Here is a 26192-nt window from a genome sequence, read left to right as displayed (position 1 = left end):
AGAGTTGCAAAGAAAAAGCCATATCTCAGACTGCCCATCTTAATCTTTTCTTTATATTGGCCAGTCTGAGATATGGCTTTTTCTTTGCAACTCTGCCTAGAAGGTCAAATATATATTTGTGAGAAGAAAACAAGATATGGGGGATTGGAAGTGATGTAGACAATTACATTGATGGAAGTTACAATCCATCTGCAATATTAAAGCAGATCTACACCCCCTTCCCACCCCCCAAAAACTACAAAAACTAAACATGGCTCTTCGCTCTTCTCTGTAGCTCCTTGTTAACATGGCTCTCCTCCTCCATAGCTCCATGTTCCTGCTGGTGATTGCTAAAGCCTACCTGGAAGCCCAGGGGATCTGGGAGCCCTTTAAGAGAAGTCTGTCTCTGGACTCTGCCATGGAGACGGGCAGACCCTTCCACCTCAGGGAAATAGTATTCATTTCAAGTGATGCTAAGTAAGTCTGACTACCTCTTTTGTTATAGATGTATTTGTTTGTCATTAAAGTGTCTTGCATCAAAGATAGCCCACCCATATGGATGTATATAATGGTCCTCTTGTGGAGAGTAGTATCTTTTTCAGAGAACTGTTACATCTTCTAAAAATTTGATGTCCCCACTATTCTTTGTCCTTTAGCTTGAATGATTTCACTGACACCCACCAGAAATCGACCAGGGGGATGTATGGGTCTGGTAGCGGGGTGTCCCGGGCCGGGGGCCAGAACAGCAGGTCCTCCATGGACCTTGATAGACAGAGAGCCAGGATGGGCTTCGGTCGATCAACTATACAAGCCTCCTCCACTTCCTCCTCCTCTTCCTCCCAGCTAGCCAATGGCGCCCCGGTTTCCTGTCAGCTGACCAATCGGAAGGCGCGGAGCTCCAAGGGGCAGCAGGGTGGAGGACGCCTGGACCTCCAGGACGGGGGTCCTGGGTCAGGGTCGTCTCTGCCCCACAGAAGGCTCTGTTCTGGGGGAGAGGACCCAGACTACGCCAGCCTCCTGGGGGCCATGGATAATGACCTAGACAGACCTGAATCACCTCTACAAGCTCTACAGGATCACAACGGATCTCCGTCTGGTAATGGTAGCATTACTCCTCCGTCTACACAGAACAATGGTAGCATTACTCCTCAGTCTACACAGAACAATGGTAGCATTACTCCTCCGTCTACACAGAACAATGGTAGCATTACTCCTCAGTCTACACAGAACAATGGTAGCATTACTCCTCCGTCTACACATAACAATGGTAGCATTACTCCTCCGTCTACACAGAACAATGGTAGCATCACTCCTCAGTCTACACAGAACAATGGTAGCATTACTCCTCAGTCTACACAGAACAATGGTAGCATTACTCCTCCGTCTACACAGAACAATGGTAGCATTACTCCTCCGTCTACACAGAACAATGGTAGCATTACCCCTCCGTCTACACAGAACAATGGTAGCATTACTCCTCCGTCTACACAGAACAATGGTAGCATTACTCCTCAGTCTACACAGAACAATGGTAGCATTACTCCTCCGTCTACATAGAACAATGGTAGCATTACTCCTCCGTCTACATAGAACAATGGTAGCATTACTCCTCCGTCTACACAGAACAATGGTAGCATTACTCCTCCGTCTACACAGAACAATGGTAGCATTACTCCTCCGTCTACACAGAACAATGGTAGCATTACTCCTCAGTCTACACAGAACAATGGTAGCATTACTCCTCAGTCTACACAGAACAATGGTAGCATTACTCCTCCGTCTACACAGAACAATGGTAGCATTACTCCTCCGTCTACACAGAACAATGGTAGCATTACTCCTCCGTCTACACAGAACAATGGTAGCATTGCTCCTCCGTCTACACAGAACAATGGTAGCATTACTCCTCCGTCTACACAGAACAATGGTAGCATTACTCCTCCGTCTACACAGAACAATGGTAGCATTACTCCTCCGTCTACACAGAACAATGGTAGCATTACTCCTCAGTCTACACAGAACAATGGTAGCATTACTCCTCAGTCTACACAGAACAATGGTAGCATTACTCCTCAGTCTACACAGAACAATGGTAGCATTACTCCTCAGTCTACACAGAACAATGGTAGCATTACTCCTCTGTCTACACAGAACAATGGTAGCATTACTCCTCCGTCTACACAGAACAATGGTAGCATTACTCCTCCATCTACACAGAACAATGGTAGCATTACTCCTCCGTCTACACAGAACAATGGTAGCATTACTCCTCCGTCTACACAGAACAATGGTAGCATTACTCCTCAGTCTACACAGAACAATGGTAGCATTTTATTTCACACTAACTACACCCATGATGGATGGGGCTGTGCAGAGCAATATATACAGTGCTTTGATTCTACACGTTCAGTGTCTTCAGAAAGTTTTCACACCCCTTGACCTTTTCCACATTTTGTTGTGTTAAAGCCTGAATTTAAAATGTATTACATTTAGATTTTTTTACACATTTATAAAAAATGAAACACTAAAATGTCTTGAATCAATAAGTATCCAACCCCTTTGTTTTGGCAAGCCTAAATACGTTCAGGAGTAAAAATGTGCTTAACAAGTCACATAATAAGTTGCATGGATTCACTCTGTGTGCAATAATAGTGTTTGATTGTAGGGTCCCTCAGTCGAGCAGTGCATTTTAAACACAGATTCAACCACAAAGACCAGGGAAGTTTTCAAGTGACTCACAAAGAAGGGCTCCTATTGGTAGATGGGTAAAAATAAAAAAAAGCAGACATTGAATTTCCCTTTGAACATGGTGAAGTTATTCATTACACTTTGGATGTTGTATCAATACACCCAGTCACTACAAAGATACAGGCCTCCTTCCTAACTCAGTTGTCGGAGAGGAAGGAAACCGCTCAGGGATTTCACCATGAGGCCAATGGTGACTTTAAAACAGTTACAAAGTTTAATGGCTGTGATAGGAGAAAATTGAGGATGGATCAACAACATTGTAGTTACTCCACAATACTAACCTAAATGACAGAGTGAAAAGAAGGAAGCCTGTACAGAATACAAATATTCCAAAACATGCATCCTGTTTGCAACAAGGCACTAAAGTAATACTGCAAAAAATGTGGCAAAGCAATTAACGTCTTGTCCTGAATACAAAGTGTTATGTTTGGGGCAAATCCAATACAACACATTACTGTGTACCATTCTCCATATTTTCAAGCATAGTGGTGGCTGCATCATGTTATGGGTATGTTTGGAATCGTTAAGGACTAGGGAGTTTTTCAGGCTAAAAAATAAACGGAATGGAGCTAAGCTCAGGCAAAATCCTAGAGGAAACCCTGGTTCAGTCTGCTTTCCACCAGACACTGGGAGATGAATTCACCTTTCAACAGGACAATAACCTAAAACACAAGGCCAAATATACACTGGAGTTGCTTACCAAGAAGACAGTGAATGTTCCTGAGAGGCCGAATTACAGTTTTGACTTAAATCTGCTTGAAAATCTATGGCAAGACCTGAAAATGGTTGCCTAGCAATGATCAACAACCAATTTGACAGAGCTTGAAGAATTTTGAAAAGAATAATGGGCAAATGTTGCACAATCCAGGTGTGGAAAGCTCTTAGAGACTTTCCCAGAAAGACTCACAGCTGTAATCACTGCCAAAGGTGCTTCTACAAAGTATTGACTCAGGGGTGTGAATACTTTAGTATACTGAACAAAAATATAAACGCAACATGCAACAACTTCAAATATTTTACTCAGTTAATTTAAATAAATAAATTATGCCCTAATCTATGGATTTCACATGACTGGGCAGGGTTGCAGCCATGTGTGGGCCTGGGAGGGCATAGGCCCACCCACTTGGCAGCCAGGCCCACCCACTGAGGAGCCATGCCCAGCCAATCAGAATGAGTTTTTCCCCACAAAAGGGCTTCATTAGAGACAAATACTCCTCAGCATTTTGTATGAATTATATTCAGTATAAATGAGATATTTTTGTCATTATGGGGTATTGTGTGTTAAAACCAACAACATTTTATCCATTTTGAATTCAGGCGGTAACACAAGATGTGGAATAAGTGAAGTGGTATGAATCCTTTCTGGAGGCACCGTAGGACTCTCTGGGGCTGTGCAGAGCTGATTTGTTTGGAGTTGACTAGAGGTAGTGCACAAGCCCTTTGTAACCAACCATGCTTAGGCATATGTATTTGTGTTGTCCTGCAGTAGTTGTGACTGTAGTTGTGTATTTGTGTTGTCCTGCAGTAGTTGTGACTGTAGTTGTGACTGTAGTTGTGTATTTGTGGTGTCCTGCAGTAGTTGTGACTGTAGTTGTGTATTTGTGGTGTCCTGCAGTAGTTGTGACTGTAGTTGTGTATTTGTGTTGTCCTGCAGTAGTTGTGACTGTAGTTGTGTATTTGTGTTGTCCTGCAGTAGTTGTGACTGTAGTTGTGTATTTGTGTTGTCCTGCAGTAGTTGTGACTGTAGTTGTGACTGTAGTTGTGACTGTAGTTGTGTATTTGTGTTGTCCTGCAGTAGTTGTGACTGTAGTTGTGACTGTAGTTGTGTATTTGTGTTGTCCTGCAGTAGTTGTGACTGTAGTTGTGTATTTGTGTTGTCCTGCAGTAGTTGTGACTGTAGTTGTGACTGTAGTTGTGTATTTGTGGTGTCCTGCAGTAGTTGTGACTGTAGTTGTGTATTTGTGTTGTCCTGCAGTAGTTGTGACTGTAGTTGTGTATTTGTGTTGTCCTGCAGTAGTTGTGACTGTAGTTGTGACTGTAGTTGTGTATTTGTGTTGTCCTGCAGTAGTTGTGACTGTAGTTGTGACTGTAGTTGTGTATTTGTGTTGTCCTGCAGTAGTTGTGACTGTAGTTGTGACTGTAGTTGTGTATTTGTGTTGTCCTGCAGTAGTTGTGACTGTAGTTGTGTATTTGTGGTGTCCTGCAGTAATTGTGACTGTAGTTGTGACTGTAGTTGTGTATTTGTGTTGTCCTGCAGTAGTTGTGACTGTAGTTGTGACTGTAGTTGTGTATTTGTGTTGTCCTGCAGTAGTTGTGACTGTAGTTGTGTATTTGTGGTGTCCTGCAGTAGTTGTGACTGTAGTTGTGACTGTAGTTGTGTATTTGTGTTGTCCTGCAGTAGTTGTGACTGTAGTTGTGTATTTGTGGTGTCCTGCAGTAGTTGTGACTGTAGTTGTGTATTTGTGTTGTCCTGCAGTAGTTGTGACTGTAGTTGTGACTGTAGTTGTGTATTTGTGGTGTCCTGCAGTAGTTGTGACTGTAGTTGTGTATTTGTGTTGTCCTGCAGTAGTTGTGACTGTAGTTGTGTATTTGTGTTGTCCTGCAGTAGTTGTGACTGTAGTTGTGTATTTGTGTTGTCCTGCAGTAGTTGTGACTGTAGTTGTGTCATTTGTGTTGTCCTGCAGTAGTTGTGACTGTAGTTGTGACTGTAGTTGTGTATTTGTGTTGTCCTGCAGTAGTTGTGACTGTAGTTGTGTATTTGTGGTGTCCTGCAGTAATTGTGACTGTAGTTGTGACTGTAGTTGTGTATTTGTGTTGTCCTGCAGTAGTTGTGACTGTAGTTGTGTATTTGTGTTGTCCTGCAGTAGTTGTGACTGTAGTTGTGACTGTAGTTGTGTATTTGTGTTGTCCTGCAGTAGTTGTGACTGTAGTTGTGTATTTGTGTTGTCCTGCAGTAGTTGTGACTGTAGTTGTGTATTTGTGTTGTCCTGCAGTAGTTGTGACTGTAGTTGTGACTGTAGTTGTGTATTTGTGTTGTCCTGCAGTAGTTGTGACTGTAGTTGTGTATTTGTGTTGTCCTGCAGTAGTTGTGACTGTAGTTGTGACTGTAGTTGTGTATTTGTGTTGTCCTGCAGTAGTTGTGACTGTAGTTGTGTATTTGTGTTGTCCTGCAGTAGTTGTGACTGTAGTTGTGACTGTAGTTGTGTATTTGTGTTGTCCTGCAGTAGTTGTGACTGTAGTTGTGTATTTGTGTTGTCCTGCAGTAGTTGTGACTGTAGTTGTGTATTTGTGTGTTGTCCTGCAGTAGTTGTGACTGTAGTTGTGGCTGTAGTTGTGTATTTGTGTTGTCCTGCAGTAGTTGTGACTGTAGTTGTGTATTTGTGTTGTCCTGCAGTAGTTGTGACTGTAGTTGTGACTGTGTTGTGTATTTGTGTTGTCCTGCAGTAGTTGTGACTGTAGTTGTGTATTTGTGTTGTCCTGCAGTTGGTAGTTGTGACTGTAGTTGTGTATTTGTGCTGCAGTGCGCGTAGTTGTGACTGTAGTTGTGTATTTGTGTTGTCCTGCAGTAGTTGTGACTGTAGTTGTGTATTTGTGTTGTCCTGCAGTAGTTGTGACTGTAGTTGTGTATTTGTGTTGTCCTGCAGTAGTTGTGACTGTAGTTGTGTATTTGTGTGTTGTCCTGCAGTAGTTGTGACTGTAGTTGTGACTGTAGTTGTGTATTTGTGTTGTCCTGCAGTAGTTGTGACTGTAGTTGTGACTGTAGTTGTGTATTTGTGTTGTCCTGCAGTAGTTGTGACTGTAGTTGTGTATTTGTGTTGTCCTGCAGTAGTTGTGACTGTAGTTGTGACTGTAGTTGTGTATTTGTGTTGTCCTGCAGTAGTTGTGACTGTAGTTGTGTATTTGTGTTGTCCTGCAGTAGTTGTGGACTGTAGTTGTGACTGTAGTTGTGTATTTGTGTTGTCCTGCAGTAGTTGTGACTGTAGTTGTGTATTTGTGGTGTCCTGCAGTAGTTGTGACTTAGTTGTGACTGTAGTTGTTGTACTGTTCCTGCAGTAGTTGTGACTGTAGTTGTGTATTTGTGTTGTCCTGCAGTAGTTGTGACTGTAGTTGTGTTGTCTGCAGAGGATTAGTGCTGTAGTTGTGTATTTGTGTTGTCCTGCAGTAGTTGTGACTGTAGTTGTGTATTTGTGTTGTCCTGCAGTAGTTGTGACTGTAGTTGTGACTGTAGTTGTGTATTTGTGTTGTCCTGCAGTAGTTGTGACTGTAGTTGTGTATTTGTGTTGTCCTGCAGTAGTTGTGACTGAGCTGTGACTGTAGTGTCCTGCGTAGTTGTGACTGTAGTTGTGTATTTGTGTTGTCCTGCAGTAGTTGTGACTGTAGTTGTGTATTTGTGTTGTCCTGCAGTAGTTGTGACTGTAGTTGTGTATTTGTGTTGTCCTGCAGTAGTTGTGACTGTAGTTGTGTATTTGTGTTGTCCTGCAGTAGTTGTGACTGTAGTTGTGTATTTGTGTTGTCCTGCAGTAGTTGTGACTGTAGTTGTGACTGTAGTTGTGTATTTGTGTTGTCCTGCAGTAGTTGTGACTGTAGTTGTGTATTTGTGTTGTCCTGCAGTAGTTGTGACTGTAGTTGTGTATTTGTGGTGTCCTGCAGTAGTTGTGACTGTAGTTGTGTATTTGTGGTGTCCTGCAGTAGTTGTGACTGTAGTTGTGTATTTGTGTTGTCCTGCAGTAGTTGTGACTGTAGTTGTGTATTTGTGTTGTCCTGCAGTAGTTGTGACTGTAGTTGTGTATTTGTGTTGTCCTGCAGTAGTTGTGACTGTAGTTGTGTATTTGTGTTGTCCTGCAGTAGTGTGACTGTAGTTGTGACTGTAGTGTGTATTTGTGTTGTCCTGCAGTAGTTGTGACTGTAGTTGTGTATTTGTGTTGTCCTGCAGTAGTTGTGACTGTAGTTGTGACTCGTAGTTGTGATGTATTTGTGTTGTCCTGCAGTAGTTGTGACTGTAGTTGTGTATTTGTGTTGTCCTGCAGTAGTTGTGACTGTAGTTGTGTATTTGTGTTGTCCTGCAGTAGTTGTAGGACTGTAGTTGTGTATTTGTGTTGTCCTGCAGTAGTTGTGACTGTAGTTGTGTATTTGTGTTGTCCTGCAGTAGTTGTGACTGTAGTTGTGACTGTAGTTGTGTATTTGTGTTGTCCTGCAGTAGTTGTGACTGTAGTTGTGTATTTGTGGTGTCCTGCAGTAGTTGTGACTGTAGTTGTGTATTTGTGTTGTCCTGCAGTAGTTGTGACTGTAGTTGTGATTTATTTGTGTTGTCCTGCAGTAGTTGTGACTGTAGTTGTGTATTTGTGTTGTCCTGCAGTAGTTGTGACTGTAGTTGTGACTGTAGTTGTGTATTTGTGTTGTCCTGCAGTAGTTGTGACTGTAGTTGTGTATTTGTGGTTGTCCTGCAGTAGTTGTGACTGTAGTTGTGACTGTAGTTGTGTATTTGTGTTGTCCTGCAGTAGTTGTGACTGTAGTTGTGTATTTGTGGTGTCCTGCAGTAGTTGTGACTGTAGTTGTGTATTTGTGTTGTCCTGCAGTAGTTGTGACTGTAGTTGTGTATTTGTGTTGTCCTGCAGTAGTTGGTGACTGTAGTTGTGTATTTGTGTTGTCCTGCAGTAGTTGTGACTGTAGTTGTGTTTTGTGGTCTAGTTGTGACTGCTAGTTGTGACTGTAGTTGTGTATTTGTGTTGTCCTGCAGTAGTTGTGACTGTAGTTGTGTATTTGTGTTGTCCTGCAGTAGTTGTGACTGTAGTTGTGACTGTAGTTGTGTATTTGTGTTTGTCCTGCAGTAGTTGTGACTGTAGTTGTGTATTTGTGGTGTCCTGCAGTAGTTGTGACTGTAGTTGTGTATTTGTGTTGTCCTGCAGTAGTTGTGACTGTAGTTGTGTATTTGTGTTGTCCTGCAGTAGTTGTGACTGTAGTTGTGTATTTTTGTGGTGTCCTGCAGTAGTTGTGACTGTAGTTGTGGCTGTAGTTGTGTATTTGTGTTGTCCTGCAGTAGTTGTGACTGTAGTTGTGTATTTGTGTTGTCCTGCAGTAGTTGTGACTGTAGTTGTGACTGTAGTTGTGTATTTGTGTTGTCCTGCAGTAGTTGTGACTGTAGTTGTGTATTTGTGTTGTCCTGCAGTAGTTGTGACTGTAGTTGTGACTGTATGTTGTGTTGTCCTGCTATTGTGTATTTGTGTTGTCCTGCAGTAGTTGTGACTGTAGTTGTGTATTTGTGTTGTCCTGCAGTAGTTGTGACTGTAGTTGTGTATTTGTGTTGTCCTGCAGTAGTTGTGACTGTAGTTGTGCGACTGTAGTTGTGTATTTGTGTTGTCCTGCAGTAGTTGTGACTGTAGTTGTGACTGTAGTTGTGTATTTGTGTTGTCCTGCAGTAGTTGTGACTGTAGTTGTGACTGGTAGTTGTGTATTTGTGTTGTCCTGCAGTAGTTGTGACTGTAGTTGTGTATTTGTGGTGTCCTGCAGTAGTTGTGACTGTAGTTGTGACTGTAGTTGTGTATTTGTGTTGTCCTGCAGTAGTTGTGACTGTAGTTGTGTATTTGTGTTGTCCTGCAGTAGTTGTGACTGTAGTTGTGACTGTAGTTGTGTATTTGTGTTGTCCTGCAGTAGTTGTGACTGTAGTTGTGTATTTGTGTTGTCCTGCAGTAGTTGTGACTGTAGTTGTGAGTAGTTGTGTATTTGTGTTGTCCTGCAGTAGTTGTGACTGTAGTTGTGTATTTGTGTTGTCCTGCAGTAGTTGTGACTGTAGTTGTGTATTTTGTGGTGTCCTGCAGTAGTTGTGACTGTAGTTGTGTATTTGTGTTGTCCTGCAGTAGTTGTGACTGTAGTTGTGTATTTGTGTTGTCCTGCAGTAGTTGTGACTGTAGTTGTGTATTTGTGTTGTCCTGCAGTAGTTGTGACTGTAGTTGTGACTGTAGTTTGTATTTGTGTTGTCCTGCAGTAGTTGTGACTGTAGTTGTGAGCTGTAGTTGTGTATTTGTGTTGTCCTGCAGTAGTTGTGACTGTAGTTGTGACTGTAGTTGTGTATTTGTGTTGTCCTGCAGTAGTTGTGACTGTAGTTGTGTATTTGTGTTGTCCTGCAGTAGTTGTGACTGTAGTTGTGACTGTAGTTGTGTATTTGTGTTGTCCTGCAGTAGTTGTGACTGTAGTTGTGTATTTGTGTTGTCCTGCAGTAGTTGTGACTGTAGTTGTGACTGTAGTTGTGTATTTGTGTTGTCCTGCAGTAGTTGTGACTGTAGTTGTGTATTTGTGTTGTCCTGCAGTAGTTGTGACTGTAGTTGTGACTGTAGTTGTGTATTTGTGTTGTCCTGCAGTAGTTGTGACTGTAGTTGTGTATTTGTGGTGTCCTGCAGTAGTTGTGACTGTAGTTGTGCTATTTTGTGTTGTCCTGCAGTAGTTGTGACTGTGTTGTGCTGTAGTTGTGTATTTGTGTTGTCCTGCAGTAGTTGTGACTGTAGTTGTGTATTTGTGTTGTCCTGCAGTAGTTGTGACTGTAGTTGTGTATTTGTGTTGTCCTGCAGTAGTTGTGACTGTAGTTGTGACTGTAGTTGTGTATTTGTGTTGTCCTGCAGTAGTTGTGACTGTAGTTGTGTATTTGTGTTGTCCTGCAGTAGTTGTGACTGTAGTTGTGACTGTAGTTGTGTATTTGTGTTGTCCTGCAGTAGTTGTGACTGTAGTTGTGTATTTGTGTTGTCCTGCAGTAGTTGTGACTGTAGTTGTGTATTTGTGTTGTCCTGCAGTAGTTGTGACTGTAGTTGTGTATTTGTGTTGTCCTGCAGTAGTTGTGACTGTAGTTGTGTTACTGTAGTTGTGTATTTGTGTTGTCCTGCAGTAGTTGTGACTGTAGTTGTGACTGTAGTTGTGTATTTGTGTTGTCCTGCAGTAGTTGTGACTGTAGTTGTGACTGTAGTTGTGTATTTGTGTTGTCCTGCAGTAGTTGTGACTGTAGTTGTGTATTTGTGGTGTCCTGCAGTAGTTGTGACTGTAGTTGTGACTGTAGTTGTGTATTTGTGTTGTCCTGCAGTAGTTGTGACTGTAGTTGTGTATTTTTGTGTTGTCCTGCAGTAGTTGTGACTGTAGTTGTGACTGTAGTTGTGTATTTGTTGTCCTGCAGTAGTTGTGACTGTAGTTGTGTATTTGTGGTGTCCTGCAGTAGTTGTGACTGTAGTTGTGACTGTAGTTGTGTATTTGTGTTGTCCTGCAGTAGTTGTGACTGTAGTTGTGTATTTGTGTTGTCCTGCAGTAGTTGTGACTGTAGTTGTGTATTTTGTGTTGTCCTGCAGTAGTTGTGACTGTAGTTGTGACTGTAGTTGTGTATTTGTGTTGTCCTGCAGTAGTTGTGACTGTAGTTGTGTATTTGTGTTGTCCTGCAGTAGTTGTGACTGTAGTTGTGACTGTAGTTGTGTATTTGTGTTGTCCTGCAGTAGTTGTGACTGTAGTTGTGTATTTGTGTTGTCCTGCAGTAGTTGTGACTGTAGTTGTGTATTTGTGTTGTCCTGCAGTAGTTGTGACTGTAGTTGTGACTGTAGTTGTGTATTTGTGTTGTCCTGCAGTAGTTGTGACTGTAGTTGTGTATTTGTGTTGTCCTGCAGTAGTTGTGACTGTAGTTGTGTACTGTAGTGTCCTGCAGTAGTTGTGACTGTAGTTGTGTATTTGTGTTGTCCTGCAGTAGTTGTGACTGTAGTTGTGTATTTGTGTTGTCCTGCAGTAGTTGTGACTGTAGTTGTGTATTTGTGTTGTCCTGCAGTAGTTGTGACTGTAGTTGTGAGTATTTGTGTGTGTCCTGCAGTAGTTGTGACTGTAGTTGTGTATTTGTGGTGTCCTGCAGTAGTTGTGACTGTAGTTGTGTATTTGTGTTGTCCTGCAGTAGTTGTGACTGTAGTTGTGTATTTGTGTTGTCCTGCAGTAGTTGTGACTGTAGTTGGTAGTGTATTTGTGTTGTCCTGCAGTAGTTGTGACTGTAGTTGTGTATTTGTGTTGTCCTGCAGTAGTTGTGACTGTAGTTGTGTATTTGTGTTGTCCTGCAGTAGTTGTGACTGTAGTTGTGACTGTAGTTGTGTATTTGTGTTGTCCTGCAGTAGTTGTGACTGTAGTTGTGACTGTAGTTGTGTATTTGTGTTGTCCTGCAGTAGTTGTGACTGTAGTTGTGACTGTAGTTGTGTATTTGTGTTGTCCTGCAGTAGTTGTGACTGTAGTTGTGTATTTGTGGTGTCCTGCAGTAGTTGTGACTGTAGTTGTGACTGTAGTTGTGTATTTGTGTTGTCCTGCAGTAGTTGTGACTGTAGTTGTGTATTTGTGTTGTCCTGCAGTAGTTGTGACTGTAGTTGTGACTGTAGTTGTGTATTTGTGTTGTCCTGCAGTAGTTGTGACTGTAGTTGTGTATTTGTGTTGTCCTGCAGTAGTTGTGACTGTAGTTGTGACTGTAGTTGTGTATTTGTGTTGTCCTGCAGTAGTTGTGACTGTAGTTGTGTATTTGTGTTGTCCTGCAGTAGTTGTGACTGTAGTTGTGTATTTTGTGTTGTCCTGCAGTAGTTGTGACTGTAGTTGTGGCTGTAGTTGTGTATTTGTGTTGTCCTGCAGTAGTTGTGACTGTAGTTGTGTATTTGTGTTGTCCTGCAGTAGTTGTGACTGTAGTTGTGTATTTGTGTTGTCCTGCAGTAGTTGTGACTGTAGTTGTGTATTTGTGTTGTCCTGCAGTAGTTGTGACTGTAGTTGTGACTGTAGTTGTGTATTTGTGTTGTCCTGCAGTAGTTGTGACTGTAGTTGTGTATTTGTGTTGTCCTGCAGTAGTTGTGACTGTAGTTGTGACTGTATGTGTAGTGTCCTGCAGTAGTTGTGACTGTAGTTGTGTATTTGTGTTGTCCTGCAGTAGTTGTGACTGTAGTTGTGTATTTGTGTTGTCCTGCAGTAGTTGTGACTGTAGTTGTGTATTTGTGTTGTCCTGCAGTAGTTGTGACTGTAGTTGTGTATTTGTGTTGTCCTGCAGTGTTGTGACTGTAGTTGTGTATTTGTGTTGTCCTGCAGTAGTTGTGACTGTAGTTGTGACTGTAGTTGTGTATTTGTGTTGTCCTGCAGTAGTTGTGACTGTAGTTGTGTATTTGTGTTGTCCTGCAGTAGTTGTGACTGTAGTTGTGACTGTAGTTGTGTATTTGTGTTGTCCTGCAGTAGTTGTGACTGTAGTTGTGTATTTGTGTTGTCCTGCAGTAGTTGTGACTGTAGTTGTGACTGTAGTTGTGTATTTGTGTTGTCCTGCAGTAGTTGTGACTGTAGTTGTGTATTTGTGGTGTCCTGCAGTGTGTGACTGTAGTTGTGTATTTGTGTCGCAGTAGTTGTGACTGTAGTTGTGTATTTTGTGTTGTCCTGCAGTAGTTGTGACTGTAGTTGTGACTGTAGTTGTGTATTTGTGTTGTCCTGCAGTAGTTGTGACTGTAGTTGTGTATTTGTGTTGTCCTGCAGTAGTTGTGACTGTAGTTGTGACTGTAGTTGTGTATTTGTGTTGTCCTGCAGTAGTTGTGACTGTAGTTGTGTATTTGTGTTGTCCTGCAGTAGTTGTGACTGTAGTTGTGTATTTTTGTGGTGTCCTGCAGTAGTTGTGACTGTAGTTGTGACTGTAGTTGTGTATTTGTGTTGTCCTGCAGTAGTTGTGACTGTAGTTGTGTATTTGTGTTGTCCTGCAGTAGTTGTGACTGTAGTTGTGACTGTAGTTGTGTATTTGTGTTGTCCTGCAGTAGTTGTGACTGTAGTTGTGTATTTGTGTTGTCCTGCAGTAGTTGTGACTGTAGTTGTGTATTTGTGTTGTCCTGCAGTAGTTGTGACTGTAGTTGTGACTGTAGTTGTGTATTTGTGTTGTCCTGCAGTAGTTGTGACTGTAGTTGTGTATTTGTGTTGTCCTGCAGTAGTTGTGACTGTAGTTGTGACTGTAGTGTCCTGCAGTAGTTGTGACTGTAGTTGTGTATTTGTGTTGTCCTGCAGTAGTTGTGACTGTAGTTGTGACTGTAGTTGTGTATTTGTGTTGTCCTGCAGTAGTTGTGACTGTAGTTGTGTATTTGTGTTGTCCTGCAGTAGTTGTGACTGTAGTTGTGTATTCGTGGTGTCCTGCAGTAGTTGTGACTGTAGTTGTGTATTTGTGGTGTCCTGCAGTAGTTGTGACTGTAGTTGTGTATTTGTGTTGTCCTGCAGTAGTTGTGACTGTAGTTGTGTATTTGTGTTGTCCTGCAGTAGTTGTGACTGTAGTTGTGACTGTAGTTGTGTATTTGTGGTGTCCTGCAGTAGTTGTGACTGTAGTTGTGTATTTGTGTTGTCCTGCAGTAGTTGTGACTGTAGTTGTGTATTTGTGTTGTCCTGCAGTAGTTGTGACTGTAGTTGTGTATTTGTGTTGTCCTGCAGTAGTTGTGACTGTAGTTGTGACTGTAGTTGTGTATTTGTGTTGTCCTGCAGTAGTTGTGACTGTAGTTGTGACTGTAGTTGTGTATTTGTGTTGTCCTGCAGTAGTTGTGACTGTAGTTGTGACTGTAGTTGTGTATTTGTGTTGTCCTGCAGTAGTTGTGACTGTAGTTGTGTATTTGTGTTGTCCTGCAGTAGTTGTGACTGTAGTTGTGACTGTAGTTGTGTATTTGTGTTGTCCTGCAGTAGTTGTGACTGTAGTTGTGTATTTGTGTTGTCCTGCAGTAGTTGTGACTGTAGTTGTGACTGTAGTTGTGTATTTGTGTTGTCCTGCAGTAGTTGTGACTGTAGTTGTGTATTTGTGGTGTCCTGCAGTAGTTGTGACTGTAGTTGTGACTGTAGTTGTGTATTTGTGTTGTCCTGCAGTAGTTGTGACTGTAGTTGTGTATTTGTGGTGTCCTGCAGTAGTTGTGACTGTAGTTGTGTATTTTTGTGGTGTCCTGCAGTAGTTGTGACTGTAGTTGTGGCTGTAGTTGTGTATTTGTGTTGTCCTGCAGTAGTTGTGACTGTAGTTGTGTATTTGTGTTGTCCTGCAGTAGTTGTGACTGTAGTTGTGTATTTGTGTTGTCCTGCAGTAGTTGTGACTGTAGTTGTGTATTTGTGTTGTCCTGCAGTAGTTGTGACTGTAGTTGTGACTGTAGTTGTGTATTTGTGTTGTCCTGCAGTAGTTGTGACTGTAGTTGTGTATTTGTGTTGTCCTGCAGTAGTTGTGACTGTAGTTGTGACTGTAGTGTCCTGCAGTAGTTGTGACTGTAGTTGTGTATTTGTGTTGTCCTGCAGTAGTTGTGACTGTAGTTGTGTATTTGTGTTGTCCTGCAGTAGTTGTGACTGTAGTTGTGTATTTGTGTTGTCCTGCAGTAGTTGTGACTGTAGTTGTGTATTTGTGGTGTCCTGCAGTAGTTGTGACTGTAGTTGTGTATTTGTGGTGTCCTGCAGTAGTTGTGACTGTAGTTGTGTATTTGTGTTGTCCTGCAGTAGTTGTGACTGTAGTTGTGACTGTAGTTGTGTATTTGTGTTGTCCTGCAGTAGTTGTGACTGTAGTTGTGTATTTGTGTTGTCCTGCAGTAGTTGTGACAGTAGTTGTGACTGTAGTTGTGTATTTGTGGTGTCCTGCAGTAGTTGTGACTGTAGTTGTGTATTTGTGTTGTCCTGCAGTAGTTGTGACTGTAGTTGTGTATTTGTGTTGTCCTGCAGTAGTTGTGACTGTAGTTGTGTATTTGTGTTGTCCTGCAGTAGTTGTGACTGTAGTTGTGTATTTGTGTTGTCCTGCAGTAGTTGTGACTGTAGTTGTGTATTTGTGGTGTCCTGCAGTTGTTGTGACTGTAGTTGTGACTGTAGTTGTGTATTTGTGTTGTCCTGCAGTGCTGGACTCTAAAGGAAAGCAGCTGAGAGGTCAAACTAAAGCTCAGAGGAAGAGGGAGAAGGAGGACAGGAGAGCGAAGGGAAAACCACCTCCGGGAGACCAGCTGAACGATGACAGCTCATCTACCACCACAGAGACCTCCAACCCTGAGGTAGAAGCCAGCAACAAAGAGGTAGACCGAGAGAGAGAGACATGCACACACACAGCACACGCAGACTCACTCACTCTTAGGAGTTGCAGACATAAGAGCACAGATAGGAGGATCTACTGTGTGGACATCTACAGGCAGACGGGTGGTGTAGGGAGAATAAATGTCTTGTTCTTCTGTCTGTTTAGGAACCAGTGAAAAAGAAAGGCAGAACAGCAGTGGAAAAAGAGGAAACATCTTTCCTCACCAAACCCCAAAACAACAAGAAACAAACCAACACAGAGGATAAATCTAGTTCCCTGGAGCTTCCATACGTCACACCCCTGGAGAACAAACAACGCAAGACCTTCACATCCAAAGCCCTCATCCACCCTGCTCTCACCACTGGCCCTAGGACTCTGCAGAAACCCAGACCTGAGTCTCTCTCCCATCTCAACTCTTCTGACTGTTCTGTACTTGGTAATGGAGACCTGTTGTTATTTTTACGCTGGTGTTTTTTTTTTTAACTGCCTTCACTGTTTTGCTGCTCCTGAACGTGATCTTTAATGTTTTGGGAGAAACAGCAAAACCGTGAGGGATTCTCTTTTGTTCTTCATATTGGATCTTCTCTTTGTCCAACTGATCCTCTTACTATTGATGTGCATTAGACTCCCTCTGTTCATTAGACTCCCTCCGTTCATTAGACTCCCTCCGTTCATTAGACTCCCTCCGTTCATTAGACTCCCTCCGTTCATTAGACTCCCTCCGTTCATTAGACTCCCTCCGTTCATTAGACTCCCTCCGTTCATTAGACTCCCTCCGTTCATTGGACTCCCTCCGTTCATTAGACTCCCTCCGTTCATTAGACACCCTCCGTTCATTAGACTCCCTCCGTTCATTAGACTCCCTCCGTTCATTAGACTCCCTCCGTTCATTAGACTCCCTCCGTTCATTAGACACCCTCCGTTCATTAGACTCCCTCCGTTCATTAGACTCCCTCCATGCATTCTCTCTACTAAATGTTCTGTACTTTGGCATTAGAGACGTGTAAGGCTGATGTCTGACACCGGTGGTTCTCTCTCCGCACCCCAGTGCCTTGTGGGAAGCTGGAGGATTGTTGTCCGTTTCCCCTGGTGAAGCGGTTGTCCAACGGCTCGGTCTCTGTTTCCGAGCTGGGTCACAGCAGCTGCTCCGAGGGAGAGAAGGAGTTCGCTGCTCCTGAATGGGACGTCCCACTCCTCAAAACCACCGACCGTACGTTTATTTTTAAATTTATTTAACCTTTATTTAACCGGTATAAGCCAGTTGAGAACAAGTTCTCATTTACAACTGCGACCTGGCCAAGATAAAGCAAAGCAGTGCGATAAAAACAACAACACAGAGTTACATATGGGGTAAACAAAACATAAAGTCAAAAATACAACAGAAAATATATATACAGTGTGTGCAAATGTAGTAAGTTATGGAGGTAAGGCAATAAATAGGCCACGTCACTTATCTACATTGATGCTGTGTCCAAAATGCTGCCCTATTCCCTATATAGTGCATTACGTTTGACCAGGGCCCATAGTGCACTACTTTTGACCAGAACCCTATGTAGGGATTAGGGTGCCATCTGGAATGCAGACCTAGGTTGGGGTAAATGTCATTTCAATTAAGCCAATTCAGGGAGTAAACTGAAATTCATCACTGTTACTCTATTGGTGCAGAAAAAACACTGTTGAGATATATCTGTGGTAATATAAGACGCGTGTCATCTGCAAACCACATCTGAGAAGGTCATGTTGATGGTTTTGGCAGATTAATATAATGAATGTAAACTAAATAATAGAGGTCCTAGAATCAATCCCTGTGAAACACCACATACTGCCTCCATTATCACTCCTCTCTCTCCGTCATACAGAAGCAGACAACCTCCTGCAGACCGTGAACCCCTTCCTGAAGAGACCCATCTCAGCTAGGACCTACTCCCCTCCCCCCTCCTCCCCCAGCCTAGTGACCAGGGGAACATACAGCCAAGTACTCAACGCCAATTGTGAGACCAACTTGAAGAAGGCACCAGGGAACAAGCTAGCTAATACCACCACCTCTCTCCCGGGCAAGAATGGCAATCCTACTTTTGCAGCTGTTGCTGCGGGATACGACAGAAGCCCAGGTGCGCTACGAGAGAGGATCTCTAGTTGTCAACCCTCTCATACTGTTGTGGTGACTAGATACAAGTTGTGACCATAGGGTGTGATGGTTTTCAGGTGGCAGGTTGTGACCATAGTGTGATGGTTTTCAGGTGGCAGGTTGTGACCATAGGGTGTGATGGTTTTCAGGTGGCAGGTTGTGACCATAGGGTGTGATGGTTTTCAGGTGGCAGGTTGTGACCATAGGGTGTGATGGTTTTCAGGTGGCAGGTTGTGACCATAGGGTGTGATGGTTTTCAGGTGGCAGTGACCCAGGTAAAAGAGGCCAAGGGAAGTCTCTAGCTCACATGACCTCAGTGGAGAGTGACCGCTCAGACAGGTAACAACATCTCTCTCTCTCACTCTCTCTCTCTCTCGCTTTCTCGCTCTGATTCCAAATAATCCCTTCATATTTCCTCTATCTAGCTCAGGATTATGGTCTCCCATAGGATTCAACTCTGTCAACTCCTTCTCTACATTTGGACCCAACAACTCTTTCAATCTGACAGGAGGTAAGGACTGGAATCGGGGGGGCACAAAGGAAATGAGCCTTCGGGCTGTATTGTGTTTTGTAATGTTGTCTCCGGATAGAGCAGCCTACTACTTTTAATTCTCGAATAAATTGAATAAATCCAATTTGATGGTGCATTATGATTCGGCGTGGTTAGAAATCCTGCAGTTATGGTGAAGTGTTGGCTTATTTAGGGGATTTCACATTAGATTATAGTGATCCGGACTGTAGTGGATCAATCTAGATTATAATGATCCAGACTGTAGTGGATCAATCTACATTATAATGATCCGGACTGTAGTGGATCAATCTACATTATAATGATCCAGACTGTAGTGGATCAATCTACATTATAATGATCCGGACTGTAGTGGATCAATCTACATTATAATGATCCAGACTGTAGTGGATCAATCCACATTATAATGATCCGGACGGTAGTGGATCAATCCACATTATAATGATCCGGACGGTAGTGGATCAATCTACATTATTTTTTTCTAGTATTAAAGGCGTTTTTGTTTGTTTTTCAGTCTTCAGGGGGATGTCCTTCCCGAAGACGTCCGAGCCTCAGCAGAGCTGGCCTGAGTTAAGCTCTGTGTCCTCATCTATCTGGGACGCCCCCAGCACCAGCAACCCCCTGCACTCCTGGCTCAGCAGCTCCAGCTCCCCCACTGTCCCCACCGCAGTAAGAGCCCTCTTAAATACCATATTATCATTATACATTCTTAACATATACCACTGTGGTCAGACCCCCTCACAGTATGATCTTAATCCTCCCTGAGGTACATTCTTAAGCCGGTTTCAAAGTTCTGTTTGGCCACTTGATGCATGGAGTGGATAAACTGTTTTTGACGTTTGTCGATGAGATATTGTCCAGACCGGATATTGTCCAGACCGGATATTGTCCAGACCGGATATTGTCCAGACCGGCCCCGCTTTTCACCTGTAGTAAAAGCTTTCCAAATCTATGAATTAAACTGATCTAATGATAAACATAGTTAAACTCACCCCACCTCTCCCACCCTGGTTAACAGCAGGATATAAACGTAGTTAAACTCACCCCACCTCTCCCCGGTTTACTAATGATAAACGCAGTTAAACTCACCCCACCTCTCCCACCCTGGTTAACAGCAGGAATCCCTGGTCCACTGCTACCAGGAAGAGCTCGGATTTGTTGTTTTGAAAAGTTTGTTGTTTTGAAAGTGAAGTTCTTTGTAGCTAGCTTACTTTTTAGTTTGGATCCCGTGACACAGTTGGCATCAGTTGCTGGGATTGCTAGTCTCTGTCCAGTGATCCTGCCGACCAAGGATGGGTCTGAGGAGCTATTTGGTGTTGCAGCTAGCCTAGCTGCTAGCTAGCAGCATTTCAAGCTAGAAAGGTTTTCTTGAGGGCTTGAACGCAGCCCGCAACGTGGTTAGCCATTGTGGCTGGGACCGCGGATTGTCCCGAGTTTGTGGCTGTCTAGATCCCTGCTGTTTGTTGTTTTCCATCTTCCCTGTGACCTGTCCTGTCTGGATCTGAGAGGAGTAACAGCGTAACCTACGTTGCTAGCTACCATGACAAAGACCAAAGCCGGCGGGAGTACCGTTGTCGAGGACAGTGGTGTCTCTCTATAACACGTGAAGGATCTTTTAAACAAACAAAAATAGTTCTACAAGCAGTTGTTACAACAACACGAAAATAGCTTCAAGTGCTTAGTCCAAATACTGGTGGATTCGACTAATAAAAGAATGGACGACCTGACCAGAGAGGTCCAGGACCTGAACAACAGTTTGCAGTTCTCCCAGGGTCAGCTCGATGAGTTGAAACAGGAGAACGGCAAGATTACAGCAATCTGTAAGTCATTGAGAGAGGACATCAGTTCTGTCTGTGAATCAATGATAACAATGACGGATAAATCATCTCGAGGGACAATCAAGGCGTAACAACATGGTTGTGGACGGAATTACAGAATCTCCACATGAGACCTGGACGTAGTCTGAGGACAAAGTGAGGGAAATGATCTCTGAGAAATTGAAGATGGACCCCAGGAAGATTGAGGTGGAGCGCGCCCACAGGACTGGAAAACCCACCACCGGCCCAGGGGACCAGCCCAGGCCGATAGTGGTCAAGTTCCTGAGGTTCAAGGACAAGGTAGCTGTTCTGGAAAGAGCCAAGAACTTGAGAGGAACGTATGTCTTCCTCAATGAGGACTATCCTGAAGCTGTGCACCAGAAGAGGAAAGAACTTATCCCAGCCATGAAGGCTGCCAGAGCGCGTGGGTACATTGCTTACATCCGCTATGACAGGGTCATTGTCCACCCTCCCTCCCAGAAGCCTGGAAGGGATGAGAGAGCCAAGCCTATTGGTTCGTAGCTTCAACCCCAAAGCGCGCGCACACACACACACACACACACACACACACACCAACTGATTAATGGACTGCTAAATGCATATATTTTTCTCTTGCTTTGTTTGCTCTTTCCAGTATTATGTCTATCTCTGATAAGCTACTCAGGAAAGGGCTGAAAATAGCCCATATTAATATATGTAGCCTTAGAAGTAAGGTTCATGAAATCAATAACTTGCTAACATTCATATATTAGCCATTATGTCAAGTGTTATTGAAGTGTTGTGGTTGCAGGTTTACTTGCCACATCTAAAGCCTTTTCTTTTGGGGTGTTGCTATAGGCCACCAAGTGTGAACAGTCACTATCTAAATACAGTGAGGGAAAAAAGTATTTGATCCCCTGCTGATTTTGTATGTTTGCCCACTGACAAAGACATGATCAGTCTATAATTTTAATGGTCGTTTTATTTGAACAGTGAGAGACAGAATAACAACAAAAAAATCCAGAAAAAGACATGTCAAAAATGTTATAAATTGATTTGCATTTTAATGAGGGAAATAAGTATTTGACCCCTCTGCAAAACATGATTTAGTACTTGGTGGCAAAGCCCTTGTTGGCAATCACAGAGGTCAGACGTTTCTTGTAGTTGGCCACCAGGTTTGCACACATCTCAGGAGGGATTTTGTTCCACTCCTCTTTGCAGATCTTCTCCAAGTCATTAAGGTTTCGAGGCTGACGTTTGGCAACTCGAACCTTCAGCTCCCTCCACAGATAGGCCACTCCAGGACCTTAATGTGCTTCTTCTTGAGCCACTCCTTTGTTGCCTTGGCCGTGTGTTTTGGGTCATTGTCATGCTGGAATACCCATCTACCACCCATTTTCAATGCCCTGGCTGAGGGAAGGAGGTTCTCACCCAAGATTTGACGGTACATGGCCCCATCCATCGTCCCTTTGATGCGGTGAAGTTGTCCTGTCCCCTTAGCAGAAAAACACCCCCAAAGCATAATGTTTCCACCTCCATGTTTGACGGTGGGGATGGTGTTCTTGGGGTCATAGGCAGCATTCCTCCTCCTCCAAACACGGCGAGTTGAGTTGATGCCAAAGAGCTTGATTTTGGTCTCATCTGACCACAACACTTTCACCCAGTTCTCCTCTGAATCATTCAGATGTTTATTGGCAAACTTCAGACAGCCCTGTATATGTGCTTTCTTGAGCAGGGGGACCTTGCGGGCGTTGCAGGATTTCAGTCCTTCACGGCGTAGTGTGTTACCAATTGTTTTCTTGGTGACTATGGTCCCAGCTGCCTTGAGATCATTGACAAGATCCTCCCGTGTAGTTCTGGGCTGATTCCTCCACCGTTCTCATGATCATTGCAACTCCGCGAGGTGAGATCTTGCATGGAGCCCCAGGCAGAGGGAGATTGACAGGTATTTTGTGTTTCTTCCATTTGCGAATAATCGCACCAACTGTTGTCACCTTCTCACCAAGCTGCTTGGCAATGGTCTTGTAGCCCATTCCAGCCTTGTGTAGGTCTACAATCTTGTCCCTGACATCCTTGGAGAGCTCTTTGGTCTTGGCCATGGTGGAGCGTTTGGAATCTGATTGATTGATTGCTTCTGTGGACAGGTGTCTTTTATACAGGTAACAAGCTGAGATTAGGAACATTCCCTTTAAGAGTAAAAAACAAATAATGAAAGAAAAGCATTGCAAGTTTGAATTTTGTAAAGTTAGTGTGGGAGAGGTGGACATTGTTATCGATCAATAATGACAAACCTCCTGGCATTGACAACTGAGATGGAAAGCTACTGAGGATGGTAGCTGACTCTATAGCTACTCCTATCTGTCATATCTTTAATCTGAGCCTAGAGGAAAGTCTTTGTCCTCAGGCCTGGAGGGAAGCCAAAGTAATTCCACTACCTAAGAATGGTAAAGTGGCCTTTACTGGTTCTAACAGCAGACCAATAAGCTTGCTGCCAGCTCTTAGCAAACTATTGGAAAGAATGGTGTTTGACCAATTACAATGCTATTTCTCTGTAAACAAATTAACAACAGACTTTCAACATGCTTATAGGGAAGGGCACTCAACATGTACTGCACTGACACTATTGACTGATGATTGGTTGAAAGAAATTGATAATAAGAAGATTGTGGGAGCTGTACTGTTAGATTTCAGTGCAGCCTTGGATATTATTGACCATAACCTGTTGTTGAAAAAACACGTGTTATGGCTTTTCAACCTCTGCCATATTGTGGATTCAGAGCTATCTATCTAATAGAACAGAGTTTTATTTAATGGAAGCTTCTCTAATGTAAAGTGTGGTGTACCACAGGGCAGCTCTCTAGGCCCTCTACTCTTTTTACCAATGACCTGTCGCTGGCATTAAACATTTTTTTTCGAAGCATGTGTGTCCATATATGCTGATGAAGTCACCGAAACCCTTAACAAAGAGTTGCAGTCTGTTTTGGAATGGGTGGCCACTAATAAACTGGTCCTGAACATCTCTAAAGCTAAGAGCATTGTATTTGGTACAAATCATTCCCTTAATTCTAGACCTCAGCTGAATCTGGTAATGAATGGTGTGGCTGTTGAACAAGTTGAGGAGACTAAATTACTTAGTTTACAATCTAAGGTAACATAAAAGATTTGGCATGGGTCCTCAGATCCTCAAAAAATTCTACAGCTGCACCATCGAGAGCATCCTGACTGGTTGCATCACCGCCTGGTATGGCAACTGCTTGGCCTCTGACCGCAAGGCACTACAGAGGGTAGTGCGTACGGCCCAGTACATCACTGGGGCAAAGCTCCCTGCCATCCAAGACCTCTATACCAGGCGGTGTCAGAGGAAGGCCCTCAAAATTGTCAAAGACTCCAGCCACCCTAGTCATAGACTGTTCTCTCTGCTACCGCACGACAAGCGGTCGGAGTGCCAAGTCTAGGTCCAAAAGACTTCTCAACAAAGCTTCTACCCACAAGCCATAAGACTCCTGAACAGCTAATCATGGCTACCCCGGACTATTTGCACTGCCCCCCCCACCCCATCCTTTTTACGCTGCTGCTACTCTGTTAAGTATTTATGCATAGTCACTTTAACTCTACCCACATGTACATATTACCTCAACTACCTCAACTAGCCGGTGCCCCCGCACATTGACTCTGCACCGATTACCCCCCTGTATATATAGCCTCCCTACTGTCACTTTATTTTACTTCTGCTCTTTGTTTTTCTCAACACTTTTTTTTGTTGTTGTTTTATTCTTACTTTTTTTGTTTAAAATAAACGCACTGTTGGTTAAGGGCTGTAAGTAAGCATTTCACTGTAATGTCTGCACTTGTTGTATTCGGCGCATGTGACCAATAAAATTTGATTTGATTTGATTTGATTTGATATAGATTCTGGTCAAAACATATAGATTCAATAGTTGTAAAGATGGGGAGAGGTCTGTCCATAATAAAGAGATGCTCTGCTTTTTTGACACCACACTCCAAAAAGCAAGTTCTACAGGCTCTAGTTTTGTCTAATCTTGATTATTGTCCAGTCATGTGGTCCAGTGCTGCAAGGAAAGACCTAGTTAAGCTGCAGCTGGTCCAGAACAGAGCAGCACATCTTGCTCTTCATTGTAATCAGAGGGCTGATATAAATACTATGCATGCCAGTCTCTCTTGGCTAAGAGTTGAGGAGAGACTGACTGCATCACTTCTTCTTTTTATAAGAAACATTAATGTGTTGAAAATCCCAAATTGTTTGCATAGTCAATTGCATAGTCAACTTACACACAGCTCTGACACACACACTTACCCCACCAGACATGCCACCAGGGGTCTTTTCACAGTCCCCAAATCCAGAACAAATTCAAGAAAGCGTAAAGTATTATATAGAGCTATTATTGCATGGAACTCCGTTCCATCTCATATTGCTCAAATAAATAGAAAACCTGGTTTAAAAAAACAGATAAAGCAACACCTCACGGCCCAACGCCTCTCCCCTATTTGACCTAGATAGTTTGTGTGTATGTATTGATATGTAGGCTACGTGTGCCTTTAAAAAAAAATGTATGTAGTTCTGTCCTTGAGCTGTCCTTGTCTATTAATGTTCTGTATTATGTCATGTTTCATGTTTTGTGTGGACCCCAGGAAGAGTAGCTGCTGCTTTTGCAACAGCTAATGGGGATCCTAATAAAATACCAATACCAAAAATCTATTAAGAAAATTGATTGATGATATTTAGTCTTTCTGGTAATGATAAACACCAACACTTACAATTATTTTTCCAGTCCATCTAACAGTTTTTTGGGGTGCTTCAGTGGTATATTGTCTAGACATGCCCCCATGTTCACCATCAGTAATATTAGACTTTATATTATTATTAACCCATAGGGCTCTGGACAGAAGCACTATAGGTCATATATTTTGAGACGTAAACTAATGATTTCCCCACCTCTGTTTCTTCAGTCCATCCTGGGTAGGAGCAGGAACCACTGGTCCACCACCACCCTCCCGGACCTACCCAGTAGCACCCCCTTTGGCAGCTCGATCTGGTCCACTGGTGGAGCCCTACACTCCTTCACTCCCACCACCACCTCCACCCTCCCGGACCTACCCAGCAGCACCCCCGCCCTGGGCCTGGCACCAGCCCCTCCCGCTGCCCCCAATGAGATGACCTATAACCCCTGGAGCACGTGGAGACCCACCCTCAGCAGACGTAGCTCGGAGCCCTGGCCCAACCAATCAGACGACACCAACCACTGAGGAGCGACAGGCACTCACTCTTAGCCTGGTCCCAGATCTGTTTCAGCTCCACTCACTCTTAGCCTGGTCCCAGATCTGTTTCAGCTCCACTCACTCTTAGCCTGGTCCCAGATCTGTTTCAGCTCCACTCACTCTTAGCCTGGTCCCAGATCTGTTTCAGCTCCACTCACTCTTAGCCTGGTCCCAGATCTGTTTCAGCTCCACTCACTCTTAGCCTGGTCCCAGATCTGTTTCAGCTCCACTCACTCTTAGCCTGGTCCCAGATCTGTTTCAGCTCCACTCACTCTTAGCCTGGTCCCAGATCTGTTTCAGCTCCACTCACTCTTAGCCTGGTCCCAGATCTGTTTCAGCTCCACTCACTCTTAGCCTGGTCCCAGATCTGTTTCAGCTCCACTCACTCTTAGCCTGGTCCCAGATCTGTTTCAGCTTTTTTCCAACTCCATTGCTGTCTTTATCAAGCCACACATGGCAACGTGGCTTGGCAATGAGTGCCAAACAGGCTGGCCAAACAGGCTGGCTCACAGACTCTTAACTGAACAATCACGTAAATCATGCATTAATGTAAATGGTATATTTACGTCAACTTGTTATGTAAGCAGATCTCAAGTAAGGATTCTGGTCTAAATCAGAAAACATGCCATGGTATCAGTTGTTAAACAGTACTTAAATGTACGTCAAAACAAATAAATAATTTTATCGACGAGTCCTGTCTGGAAAAGGTTTAAATGT

The 26192-nt window shown here is 43.3% G+C and overlaps 1 protein-coding gene across 1 annotated transcript in view; it reads left to right on the top strand.

Annotated features, from left to right (window-relative positions):
* Positions 1-25557, top strand: part of tmem131 (transmembrane protein 131) — a 68609-nt gene extending 43052 nt beyond the window's left edge. Inside the window, exons 15-24 of the mRNA XM_045223377.1 lie at positions 307-456; positions 636-1075; positions 15574-15746; positions 15911-16181; positions 16794-16955; positions 17605-17856; positions 18134-18212; positions 18299-18384; positions 18917-19071; positions 25167-25557. Of these exons, the coding sequence (XP_045079312.1) occupies positions 307-456; positions 636-1075; positions 15574-15746; positions 15911-16181; positions 16794-16955; positions 17605-17856; positions 18134-18212; positions 18299-18384; positions 18917-19071; positions 25167-25463 (2065 nt within the window). The 3' untranslated portion in view covers positions 25464-25557. The remainder of the gene's footprint in view (positions 1-306; positions 457-635; positions 1076-15573; positions 15747-15910; positions 16182-16793; positions 16956-17604; positions 17857-18133; positions 18213-18298; positions 18385-18916; positions 19072-25166) is intronic.
* Positions 25558-26192: the final 635 nt, after the last annotated feature.

The sequence above is a fragment of the Coregonus clupeaformis genome, chromosome 11, assembly GCF_020615455.1.
Source record: "Coregonus clupeaformis isolate EN_2021a chromosome 11, ASM2061545v1, whole genome shotgun sequence".
NCBI lineage: Eukaryota > Metazoa > Chordata > Actinopteri > Salmoniformes > Salmonidae > Coregonus > Coregonus clupeaformis.
The sequence above is the reverse complement of the archived record's forward strand: the minus strand, read 5'-3'. Positions and strand labels throughout refer to the sequence as shown.